This window comes from Anticarsia gemmatalis, chromosome 12 (genome assembly GCF_050436995.1).
Source record: "Anticarsia gemmatalis isolate Benzon Research Colony breed Stoneville strain chromosome 12, ilAntGemm2 primary, whole genome shotgun sequence".
Lineage (NCBI taxonomy): Eukaryota > Metazoa > Arthropoda > Insecta > Lepidoptera > Erebidae > Anticarsia > Anticarsia gemmatalis.
The window spans coordinates 6,913,333-6,925,558 of record NC_134756.1 but is presented as its reverse complement, the minus strand read 5'-3'; the positions used below and the strand labels follow the sequence as shown (position 1 = coordinate 6,925,558).

Here is a 12,226-nt window from a genome sequence, read left to right as displayed (position 1 = left end):
ATTTCCCATGAGAGACTGGCGCAAGAGCGGCAGTCAATCAGCCAATTCAGCTCGCAAAAGAAATTATATTTTTCTACGACCAACTTTGTTTTATGGCCGATAGTTCTTAGAATAACTTATTATTTGAGAAGTATAAATGAATTCATTAAAATTCTTACAGGAAGTTAGGTCGCCGGTCATATAATAATGTAGATTAAACATTAGCTTGTTAAGAGCTGCATACATATTATATTTCCTGTGATAAGCTTTGGCTATTTTATTTACTCATTATAATAATTACTTCCTTATTAATTTATATGCAGAGAAAGGGTTGTTTTAAGAAGGATTTATTATCTTTAAAATATTTTTGTTTTTATTGAAATACTTCACTAACTCGCGTTGTTGCGCACACACCAGTTTTGATTCGCAAGTTTTACATACAAACTTGAACTACTTACGCACACGTGAATCTGATGTGTAAATTGTGTAGTATCGGTTCAATTTTGCTTTACTGAATCAACAATGTAAGGCTCCAGGCTTGATTCCGATTCCGTGAGCTTGTGTGTGCAACATAGCGCATAACACTAAAACCGTCAAACGGGTTTGCAACCAACGAATGCCATAATAAAAAGTTGTTCGAGACGCGGACGCGGGCGGTTAGGGGTTAACTACACTACTAAGAATAAGCGAGTAACTGAAACTTCAATAATTTTCGTTAATTCGAGTAATTACACTTCCAATAAATCTATTAAAAATCAGAAAATAATAATATAATGAAGTCGGGTACTTAGGTAATAGAACTTTCCAATAAAACTTTCATAATATAGGTACAAGTACCTAGTTATAAGTGTTAACGAAACTTTGGCCTTAGCAAAAACTTAAAAATGCTTCTATTATTCGTGTTTATCGGTATATTTGACAATACTTATACTTACAGAGACAGTGATCACATAAAAATATGCAGAAGTATAGAGTTTCTTTGTTACTTAATCGGAACTAAATAGGTACGTTGTGATTAAAACTAAGGGACTTAAGTACAACATCATGCGTATTGTGTAACAAACTTAGCAGTTCTTAATTAAAGCGATCGTAACTAAATTATTACAGACAGTTTGTCTACAAGAGCTTTTACCTAGTTAAGTGCTCCGCTCATTAATGTAGTCACAGCTTGGCTGGAAGGCTGGCAGACATCTCGATTGGTGGAACCAGCTCTAAAAACGCAACTTTTTGTTTCGCTCTTTTCAACTTACAATATTTACTAAATGAGGTAGGTAGGTATATGTAGGTATCTTATATTGCTTCCTACAATAATTCTGTATTAGAATGAAGAACCATAAAAACTAGACCCAAGTGTTAGGAAGTACCTACCTAGATACTTACCTGGCTTATTACATAAATTCATAAATTTTAATTCCAAGAGCAGTAGATTTTTGCATCCTATCACTTGTTGAAAATAATTTAATAATAAATTAGCTAGATAGATAAGTCATATTATTATTAGGTATTTTTCAAATCGATTAGGTACTAAGGTATTAAATTAAACGAAAGTACCTACCTACCTACCTACCTATCTACCTATTATAAAAGTTGACTTCATCTAATAATAATAAAATATCTGCTAGTCTAGGGTTCCGAACACTGGTTATTTATTATTCTTAAATAGGTAGGTACCTATACAAATTAGTAGGCATGAACTATTTATTTAAATTGTATTTACGAGAAAACTAAAATAAAGATTCCAACATCAACATTTTATGGATGACTATGAAGTTTTTGTTTTGTCAGACTGTTGTGCCGGCCGCGGGCGAAGCAACACCAAAACATACGGCCGAATATTGCCGAACTTACCCGAGCAGAAAACGAATCTCGCTCCAAAACGTGATCATTTGAAAACAAAATTCACCCGCCCGCTGCCGGCGTTTCACGGGCGAAGGCGAACTACAACAAGCTCAGTGCGCGAGCAAGCGTGATACGGAATGTACGTGTGGTGCGTCTTGCGCGGACGTTAACTCTGCGATTTATTTTTTTATCTTGCGATTTATACGGCCAGAATAAAAAAAGTTTTGGAGTATAAAGTCGATAAACTAAAAAGAGTTTTCATTAGTAAAGTTGACTTCGAAGCAGTTCGCGCAGAATTTTGACCAAAATCTGTGGATTTCCGTATAGACGCGAAAAAAGTGAAGGAGACATTTCGAAACAAAGGACTGTTTTGTACATTTTCGCAACGATTGCGAAATTGTGTTCAAAAATATACTGATCTGGCTCAATCGTGGAGGGCGTATTAAAAAAACATTACCGCCCCTGGCCAACTAGTTCGGACACAATCTGTGGTCACCGAACGACAAAACAAAAACGCAACGATTTTCCTAGATTACTACAAGGACTATAAATTTAGAAAGGTTTTTTAAAAATTCTCGTCAAAAGTATCGTGAACTTTTCATCGCCTAACCTAAAAATTACAGTGAGTTCGTCGACCTTAAAAATTCGTGCTTCAGTGGATCAGTTAGTTTGCAGATTTTTGATACGAGAAATACCTAAACGCAGTAAAACCTGGATTAAGTGTCGAGTTGGTTTGCATGATGTCTACTGCCATAATGCATCAGTCTGCGCTGTACGACTTTGGTGATCTGCTCTTGAAGGTATGTGTGATTTTTTTGTTTAATAAGCCTTTAAACTTTTTATAAAGTAGTGAAATAATGTATTGGCAATTATCGTAAACCCGAATGGTTTCTATTATTATTTGTTATTTTTATTATTCTGCATAACTGCACCCCGCCTTGTGTGCCTAGATATTACAGTCTTTTAAAAGATTTTTTCTACAGCAGGATCGTAGTAAGTAGGTGGGTAAGCCACAATCTAGGTTCAATAATAGTTATGTGCAACAGTATCAATTTCCCTCAAATATTTAACGTTCTTATTATCAAATTGTTATCATTTGGAACTATACCTACTTATTTGCCTGACTATCAAGCCGGCTTTTGTATATTTATAATGTGCCTAAAATATCTGTAGAAATACCTATATATTTTAGTACTTAAAGTAATGAGAATCTGTTACATATTCTGTAGTAGGTACAAGCCCAGATTCATACCTACATATCTTTGAGTTACAAAAACGAATCGTGTTTACTTGTCTATTTTTACCACGTGTCATTTCTGTTCTTGTTATTGATTAGGGAAAGAAAAAACATTTAATTAGGAAAATAATTTACACTTGAATCCGCAAAAAACTAATTTACATCCAACTTTAACACATTTCGGACAACAATCATGCTGTAATTTCTGTTACGATACTTATTTTTTTCCTACCTACCTATCTACCTAGTTAATTAAAGGATTGAAAATTGAATTATAAAATATAGGCAATATGGTCAGAAGTTAGTGCATCAAGAATTACCTACTTGCCTGTAAACAGCCAAAAGTGTCAAATATCGTTCGAAGGAACATAAAAGCCGTTGATAGAACTTAAAATTTAATAAATAGCGGTAACTAATTGGTAATAAACATTACATTTTTAATTTCTTGTGAACACTGGTAACCTTAATGAGACAAAGGACAGAACCACATACTTTATGGTCTTTTGTGGGTCACAAATCCCATAAATTATAATTTGTGGCCGAGATAATTGTTACGGCGAACATTCCGAGAACTGTAGCTTATGTGTAGTTTTAATGAATAGGTAGGTTCCAACTTGCAATATTTTTAGATACGGTTGTTGGTTTAAAAATGTTAGTGGTCACGAGTAAAGTCAATTTCCCGCCTAAGTCAATGTTCTTACCACCGTAATTACACGATACGGAAAATAAGTAAAACCAGTTGCTGTGACTTGCGTGCACCCGCATGATGTTGCTACTTAAGTTGCAAGACGGGATCGAAGGGGCTTATTCTCAAAACCGATAAAATCAAGTTTTTTGGTTAGGTATAGCTACTTGCAAATAATTTATTATAGCTGGTGTAAACCTACCTATTTTCAAAGCATTACAAAAATAAATACACATCTAAACACCGATAATATTTAGTGACTTCGATTCGATTTTTTTACATACCTGCTGAGTTTAGTTTAATGTCTTCTGTAACGCAGCGAGGCTTTTCTTGATATTGGTAAAAATATAAACAATTTTTTTTCTTATTACAACGGCCAATCAGACATTTAGCGATCATGTACCTATTAACAAGATTACTTATTGCAATTGATTTAAATGGAGAAATCCTTTGGACAATTTTCTATAAGATTTAAGTCCCATAATCTCATCTTTCGTGGACAATAATGTTAGTCCAAGAATTGTACGCGACTATTTCAGCTTATACTGTCTCGTTTCCTTAGAAAAGTAAAAGTATCTGGCAGTAATATAAGGTTACGTTTGATTACAGCACCAGCATAGGTCGTTATAAGCATAAATATAAAATTATATTTTTAGCTAATGGTTTATTATGGCCTAGGTTTTAACTTTATTTCAATATGCCTAAAGGTTTTCATTTTGCACCAACTCCGAATCAATTCTATTCCCAACCAGAAATTGTAATTATTATTTTTATTAGAAGACGTTTAGTAGTTATTTGTAGACGTACCTAGCTATTTACATAATAAAACGAATAAATACCTAGTTACTTAAATGTAATGTGTACATGTGCTTTGTTAGATTATTTTCCATTGCTGTGCACGACACATAATTATGCTTGTCAAAATTCCTTCCTTAAATAAAAATGTCATTGTAGAGATACTTACCTAGTTCAAATTAATGCTTGATCCCTTACAAATCTCAGTTGGGGTGAGTTACAGACGGGCAAGTGGCGTAGCATTATTGTCAGTTTTGTGAAACGTGACTAAAGCTATCTCGATAAAGATCAAATTCGACTAACGAAGCCAGTTTTGGTAGCTATCTGTAATGACGAGGTAAAACCGGTCCTATTGGTTGCTCCTTATAGTTGTAAATGGTTCGTTCTCCGTACATGCTACCTGCTCCGAGTTTTTGTGGTCTTTTACTTTGCGTAAAAGACACTTGTTGCTTTGGGATACTCTGGTTTGTGTTGGGTTGTGTATAGGCGTAGTATATAGGCCGTGTCAAAAGAAATAAGGCGATACTTTGCCTTTTTATAGGTATGTATTCATTTGCCTTTATCTACATAGCTATCGACGAATATACTTACTAAAGTAGGTACCTTTTCCCAAAAGTGACTTTATTTACGTGTCTGCAAAAACTCTGTAGTGTTGCACTAATAAAATATAATTTAATTTGGGAGGTAAACCTAAGAAAATGGCGTTTAGATCTAATTCGTAAACAATAATAAAAAAGCTAATAATATGAATCGTACAGGTTTCTGTTATAAACAACCTTCTTACCTAACTGTTAACATAAAAATATAATATGACTTGAAAGGTATTTCTGCGACATAATAAATTGCTTGCAATAATAAAATCTAGCGTATAGAATTGCAGTGGGAATTTGTTAAAGGTGCATCGTGTTATTTTTTTTTGCTTGCTTATATTTTGAATCCACCCAAAAAAATCTTTTTAAACCGTTGAATACACCTACAACCGTCTACCTGCCATCTATTTACAAATACAACCGCTGCCTTTTTTTCTACCACTTCGAACTCCAGATAAAAGAGCTTTTTGTTCCGTGTCTCCCCTTTGTCCCAAAACTATTGGTGGTAAGAAGACCCTGATAATATTTTATGCGAGGGAGGATATTTTGAGTGCGCTTGAATATAGTTCAGAACGATAACAATACAGCTATAAGAAGACAGAATTAAGATGCAGGTGTAGTTTTGTTATTGACCTAGGTTTAAGTATTACAACTTTAATTCTATCACATTAGGTAGTTGTAGATAGGAATACGAGTTGGCCAAAAGCGGATTCTGCAGGTTTAAAACTCATAAAATGATAAAATATGGGCAAGAAAGGTTTGATTGTTGATGCGGTTGGTAGTGTTAACTATTTCGCTAGTTGTTAGTTGGTCAGTAAGGCGTGTAATCACGTGGGGCGGTGGAGCGTGTTCGTGCCACGCTTGCACGCAACTTGCTGATATTGTTCGTCAATACATCACATAGGTATTACCAAGGTACTTTATTTAATTTTTCTTCACAACCCAAGCTGTAAAATCTTTTATCTTGTAGCAACATAAAATGTTTTTAATACAGGAACAAACCAAGTAATAACTATTAAAAGTAGTTAAATTAACCGTTGATTATTCGAATTCACTAGATCATTATTCCGTCTGCCCCCTTTACTACTAAACTAGGACGTTACCTGCCATTTTTAATTGCATCAAGTTGAAAGGAAAATGTTGTGAGTAGTTGCAGAGTGGAGCCGACACGCGGCTCGATTAGCTCTCCACGTGTGCTGATAAAGGTTGATTGTATAGCAACCTGCTGTAGAACCAAAATGTTGTCTGACGTCATATCAAAACTTCCACAAAACTAGTGGATTTGCCGGGCGCACAAAACTGTAATCACAATATACCTATAGGTACCTTTAAGGTTTATTTCTATCATATTTAGCGGTGTATTCCAACAGCATTATAGTAGACAATTTCTGCATAATTTTATGCAAGTAAATATAAGCTTTCCACACTTTTCGCAATCTAACTCGAAAGGTTTCTCAAACAGCCGGTTTTAACCTCAAAGTCGACACCTCCGCCGTCGTTTCCCAACACCTAGACGTTGCAGAAATCTTTGAGTGCAGCGCAAACAATAAGTGTCGATCGTGGGAGCCCAGTAGTGCTAGCACAGCGTTCGTTTGTACACAATAAGTAACTTTAGAACATTACCTGGCATGCTCTATTGGCGAAATGCGATGCCACGTGCGGACCGTGTTACCACATAACGTTTTGTTATATCACATTCGCCGTGCGATGTAACTTCATCTATCACCTCCTTTCATGACTAGACTGGTTTTTGGATTTTGTCAGCGTTTCCATTCACGTGGAATTATTTTCCAGAATAAAAGTACTGAAACATATAGTATGTCAAAGGTCATCGAATTTCGCTCAGTACTTGTGTGAAATAGTTACAAACAGTCAAACATACGAACATTAATCGTCCTCCTATATATTCTTGTTTAATAGAACTAGGTAGTAAAAATCAGTCAGACAGGTAGCCCAAAGATGACATAGACTTATGATTGAAATATTGAAAACGCAGTCTACAATGTCGTAACAGATTTTTGTTAAGTAGTTGCTTGCCTATATCGCTCCTTCAATGCAAAAGGGCCACAACTCAAAAAAAAATGAAAATCGTTTTATTGCAAAAATGACACCTGAACCGACTATATTTTATAGTAAAAAAAAACCCCCATCATTTTTGCTTATATTATGGCTGCACTGACTTACTGCCCTTTTTGCATTAGCTCACTTTGACAGGTAATGTCAGTGCAAAAGAGCCACTCTTTGAGTTGCGCCCGGAGATTCAACGCAAATGCTCGGCAGTTGCATGAAAAAGTGCCACAATCCAAAATATGTCTGTGTTGGGAGCAAAATTTCAAGTTAATGTGATTATATTTTACAATACAAAACTGCCATATTTTGGAAAACGTCCTTTTTGCATTCTAACTATAGTATTAATTGTTACCATATTTTGTAATGCAAAAGTGTCATATTTCTGAAAACGACTGTTTTGCATTCAAACACTAGTATTTGTTATTATATTTTGTAATATAACAGTAGCATATTTTGAAATACGTCCCTTTTGCATTAAATTATTGTGGAATAAATAATCATTTTTAGCGTGCTAGAATGGGAAGGCCAGAAATATGACCGTTTGGTATGATAATAATTTTAGTTTTCGTTACTATTTTAAAAATAAAATAATACATTTTGATGCAGGCAAAGTAAAGAGGCACCCTTTCTTTTCAAATTCCTCTTTCAGGGGCAAGATCCGACCAGTCCTTTTCAAATGCGTCTAGGTCATCCCACCATCTCACCAATGAAAGTTACGCACAAAGTTGATCTCAATAATTTTACTTATTTAATAAAAAGTTAAGATTTTTTCATTTAGATTGTTTAATACAATGTTTTCCTGGTCTATTCAGTTATGGTTTTACTAAGTAATTATTATTAAACTTTTTGATACGGTTTTTTTACCAAAAAAGTACAATTAACCATTTTTATTTGTAAAACTGTGTTTAATTTTTGACATACTTCTGATAATATTGGTTCAAATTTTGAATGCAAAAGGGACTTATATGCTTTTTTCTCTTAATAGGTAACAGCTATTACAAAGTTTATTTTGTGGAAAGATAGAGCTAAAAAATACGCATCTAATGATATATAAACATCTTATATTTAATAAATAAATATATGAAATGTTATAAAAAAACAGTTTCAAAAATTTGTTTTGGCTCTCCTGTAAAATTTATAGATTTCGATTTGTGGCCCTTTTGTATTCAAGGAGCGATATGGTATGTCTATAAGTATCTGCGAGATGATTGGGTGTATGTTAGGGCAAGACTACAAGACGCGATCTGCGTAGGCCAGGTCCAACGGCCGCACTCGTAACCGCCAGTGTACTATTTTTAGCTCGGCTCCTTTCTCCGACGACTGGGGCCCGGACGTGAGTCAACCCTTTGTTCCCCCGAAGCGCAACGGCCTCAAAGTGAGGACGCTCCGCCAGTTTGCTTCACCACAGTCATACCCCCTGATGTGGTCAACAGTTGTCAAGGTGTCGCTTTCCAAATACCCGTCAATACTGTTTAGATTTTTATTAAGTGGCTAGCCTTGAACGCTCGCTTGCTTAATGTGAAGATGCCATTATATTTCGATGCTTGTATGAATACTAGACTCTAATAATTTAACGTAAAGTTTCGAGGTTTCGCACTCTAGCATCTCAGATACGTTACGACAACCGCTTTGTCGCCCACGCGTTATTGAATTCAAATGAAACGCTTATCTCGTTCCGTGGCACAACTAAAGTTGATCTAAACGTTTAGGTAAATTATTTTAAGTCCAACAATGTGTGAAGTTTATTTCGTATTCTTCACAGTCGGTGCTTTGATAAGAGTGACCTTACGACAATAATTGAAGACAAATCCGTCTCTAGCAATGTGCGACTTCGCGTTGCTATAATCTTGAGAATAACATTATAAAGTCCCCTTCGTAACCAATTGTTTAGACAAGGAAAAGTGAATGCTTCTACATAATACTTCACACGAGACATCTATTCAATTTGTTAGACAAAACAATACATGAAGATATTTGAGTTTCAAAGAATAATAAATACGGAAATAATCATACAGCTCGTTATGAAATATTATACAATTTTAGGTTTAAGCAATGCTACCTACCTCATGCCTAACTTCTCGTTCAATCTAGGTTGTCGACATGGTTACTAATCTCTTGTTTTAAGTAGGCCGTATTTTGAAATGAACGTTTTGTAACAATGACACTTCATAGAGCAAGGTAAACAATCATATAAAGAGGTCACACATACAATTAACATCAAAACGATTAAGTTTTCGACTGTTTGAAACCTGTTTGTTTAATAAAACTCTACTCACCTGATATGGTTTGGACTATTAAAGTTTCGTCCTACTGCTCATTATGACCAACAATAACCATGGAAATTAATGCTATATGTTGGTACCTACCTATATATGTATATTTTACCTAGTTTAGTTGTGTGGGGCAATTCTTAAGTAAGACTAGATTTAGAGAAGTAGTAAATCAACAACGTAGCTACGCTTCACAGGGTTATTGTTTTAGTTTGGACTTGAAGTAATAAGTTAAATGAAAATTTGCCTTAGTAGGGGGGTTCAATGTCATCAAGACGATCGCTGTGTAAATAGTCTCGTTAGATTCGCGACGCGTCGCTAATTGTTTCGGCAGAGCAAATGCGAGGGTTCATTGCCGGCCAAACGACATTGTCGTATGCATGCCCACGGCCATTACTGTTGCTACAGTCGTCTTTACGTATGTAAATTATTTTGTGGAAATATATTTAAATCATATGGCGTATTCTTTATTACTTTCGATTGTAAGAAAAATATGAAGTAGATACAAAAGACCGCCAGCATTAATAGAGCCACCATTCACCAACTCACAGAAAAATAGAGTTACTACCACAGAAATCAGAATATAGGAGAAGCGTTTAGGGTGGGCGTTCTCATGACTCCCCGTTGTGGCCGGATCTAAAAAAGTAAGTTTACTGAAAATATAGACTGCGACAGATTTAAATAATTAAAAAATAAATAGACTCAGGAGGTACCTCACCTCACACGAAAGAAATAATTATATTGTTGTTGCATTGTCTCAAAGATGGAACGTTAACATAGGATAATAATGTTTTATGTGGCCTCACCTTGATTTTTATAATAACCTCTGATGATTAAATGCAGTTATTTAAAGATTTATTTAGTTAAAAGACGAAAAATACAAATTATGCAGCTCATTGTAATAATAATATTATTTTAGATGTGACATTGGGGGACCTATAAACCTCTTTCTATAAGCTGTCCCTGTAAATTCCATTTCAGTTCTTATGGGATTCGATTTCAATTCAGTAACACATAAATGACGCGCTACATACCTACTATTCCAGACAGACAAAGAAGAGACGTAAGCAACGAGTGAGTAAGCAAATAACTAGTTACTGTATTATGTAGATAATGCATTATCTAAGGTCTTATGTTGGAGTGCAATGCATAAACAAAGGGTACTGTACTGTATCTTATCACGGCGACTGATAAGCGACTCGAAACATTATTAGTACTGCTATGAGAAACATAGTGGCTATTCCAAGCATTTGAAATGACTTCACATCTATTTAATTTCCCTTTCACTCAACGACCTAAATGATCGAATTAGAGACGTCTGTTGCGTTATCAGAGTTATTACCCGGTGCATTACCATTTTGTATATTGTGGCCTGTTTGATATCTACCTTTAGAGGTTGTTAAATGTGTTTATTTTATTTTACACACATCGATTACGAGATGTTGGTGTGAATACTACTTGTATTGTTTTCTGGTAAGGCGCATTATTGGTTTATGGACACGCGTGTTTCATCTCGATAACTACATGGAAGGTTCAGCTGCACTTTTGGCATACATTCGGCGAGTTGTTGCGTTGCGTCACAGCGCGCGCGCGGAATCGAGTACACCGCGTAACACTTTTACCATTACCGCCGCGGCAACCTCTCGCCTACCTACTTGTGCTCGACGCGATCCACCGCTTTACATAATTGCTCGTAAAGAACACATTAAGTTATGCAATACCAAAACATTTTGATATTCTCTTGTGTTTAAGAGGGTCACCGTTTCTGGGCCGATCTATGCCATGTTCAAATTATAATAAGTATTTATTTATGTAATGAGGTTGCACTTTTATTAATTTATTTATGATTATGTAAAAAAACTAGAATATAACATAAATACATTAATTTTGTCACTTGTCAGTGCACTAGTAAAACTAGTGATTGAAGTGATGCAATGACTTTTACATACCGAACTACCTAATTAAACTTATTTAATTTATATCTAGCGTAAGCATTTAATTGGTTTTAAAAACGTTAGAAGTAGAGTGTACTCGATTTTCTGTAAACAAACAAAAAATCCGAGCTGGCGTAGAACATCGATTACATCATGAAAGCAATACTGAGGTCTGGCAGGATGCAATATTATGGCACAAGTGGCGCTGCAGCGCTGCAAGCGACTGGAGGTACATTCTCTCGATTGAAACGTTAACTTTCTTTTCTTGTTTCGTAATATGATCACGGCCGAACGGAGAGGAGCTGTCATAACCCAACGCCGTACTGGCGTCAGTTGCTGGAAACCACCGCGGCCGCTGCAGCTCACTTGCACCCACACTGCACATTTGCCGCATTGCGCTTAGATAGACGTCACCAATATCTAGACCTCTATACCAAACTCTAAGAATTAAAAGTTCTCAACATAAAACTACTATTGTTTGGAAATGTCACTACCTAATGTTACTCGTTGTCCCTTCACTACCTTTACACACAAATGGTTTTTCCTTTTGTAAGACTACAACCCTAATTGTCATACATTGTGCATGTTTCGCGCGATTGCAGTTTGCATAAGACTGTTGCACAAACGCGGAGTTAGTACACAATGTGATTATAATCCGCGCGTGCCGCGACATCTTATGTGTTCTGTTGCGGGAAGGGAACTTTCAAACTCTTTCACTTTTTATAGTAACATATCCCCGACCTACTCCAACGTTAACTCAATGCTCTGCCTTACAACACGACTTTGTAATTTAAACACAGGTACGGATATCTCCACCACGGTTTATT

At 35.6% G+C, this 12,226-nt stretch overlaps 1 protein-coding gene across 1 annotated transcript in view; it reads left to right on the top strand.

Moving 5' to 3' along the window:
- Positions 1-1,909: 1,909 nt before the first annotated feature.
- Tis11 (Tis11 zinc finger protein) overlaps positions 1,910-12,226 on the top strand; it is a 31,940-nt gene continuing 21,623 nt past the window's right edge. The window contains exon 1 of the mRNA XM_076121151.1: positions 1,910-2,618. Within this exon, the coding sequence (XP_075977266.1) occupies positions 2,556-2,618 (63 nt within the window). The 5' untranslated portion in view covers positions 1,910-2,555. The remainder of the gene's footprint in view (positions 2,619-12,226) is intronic.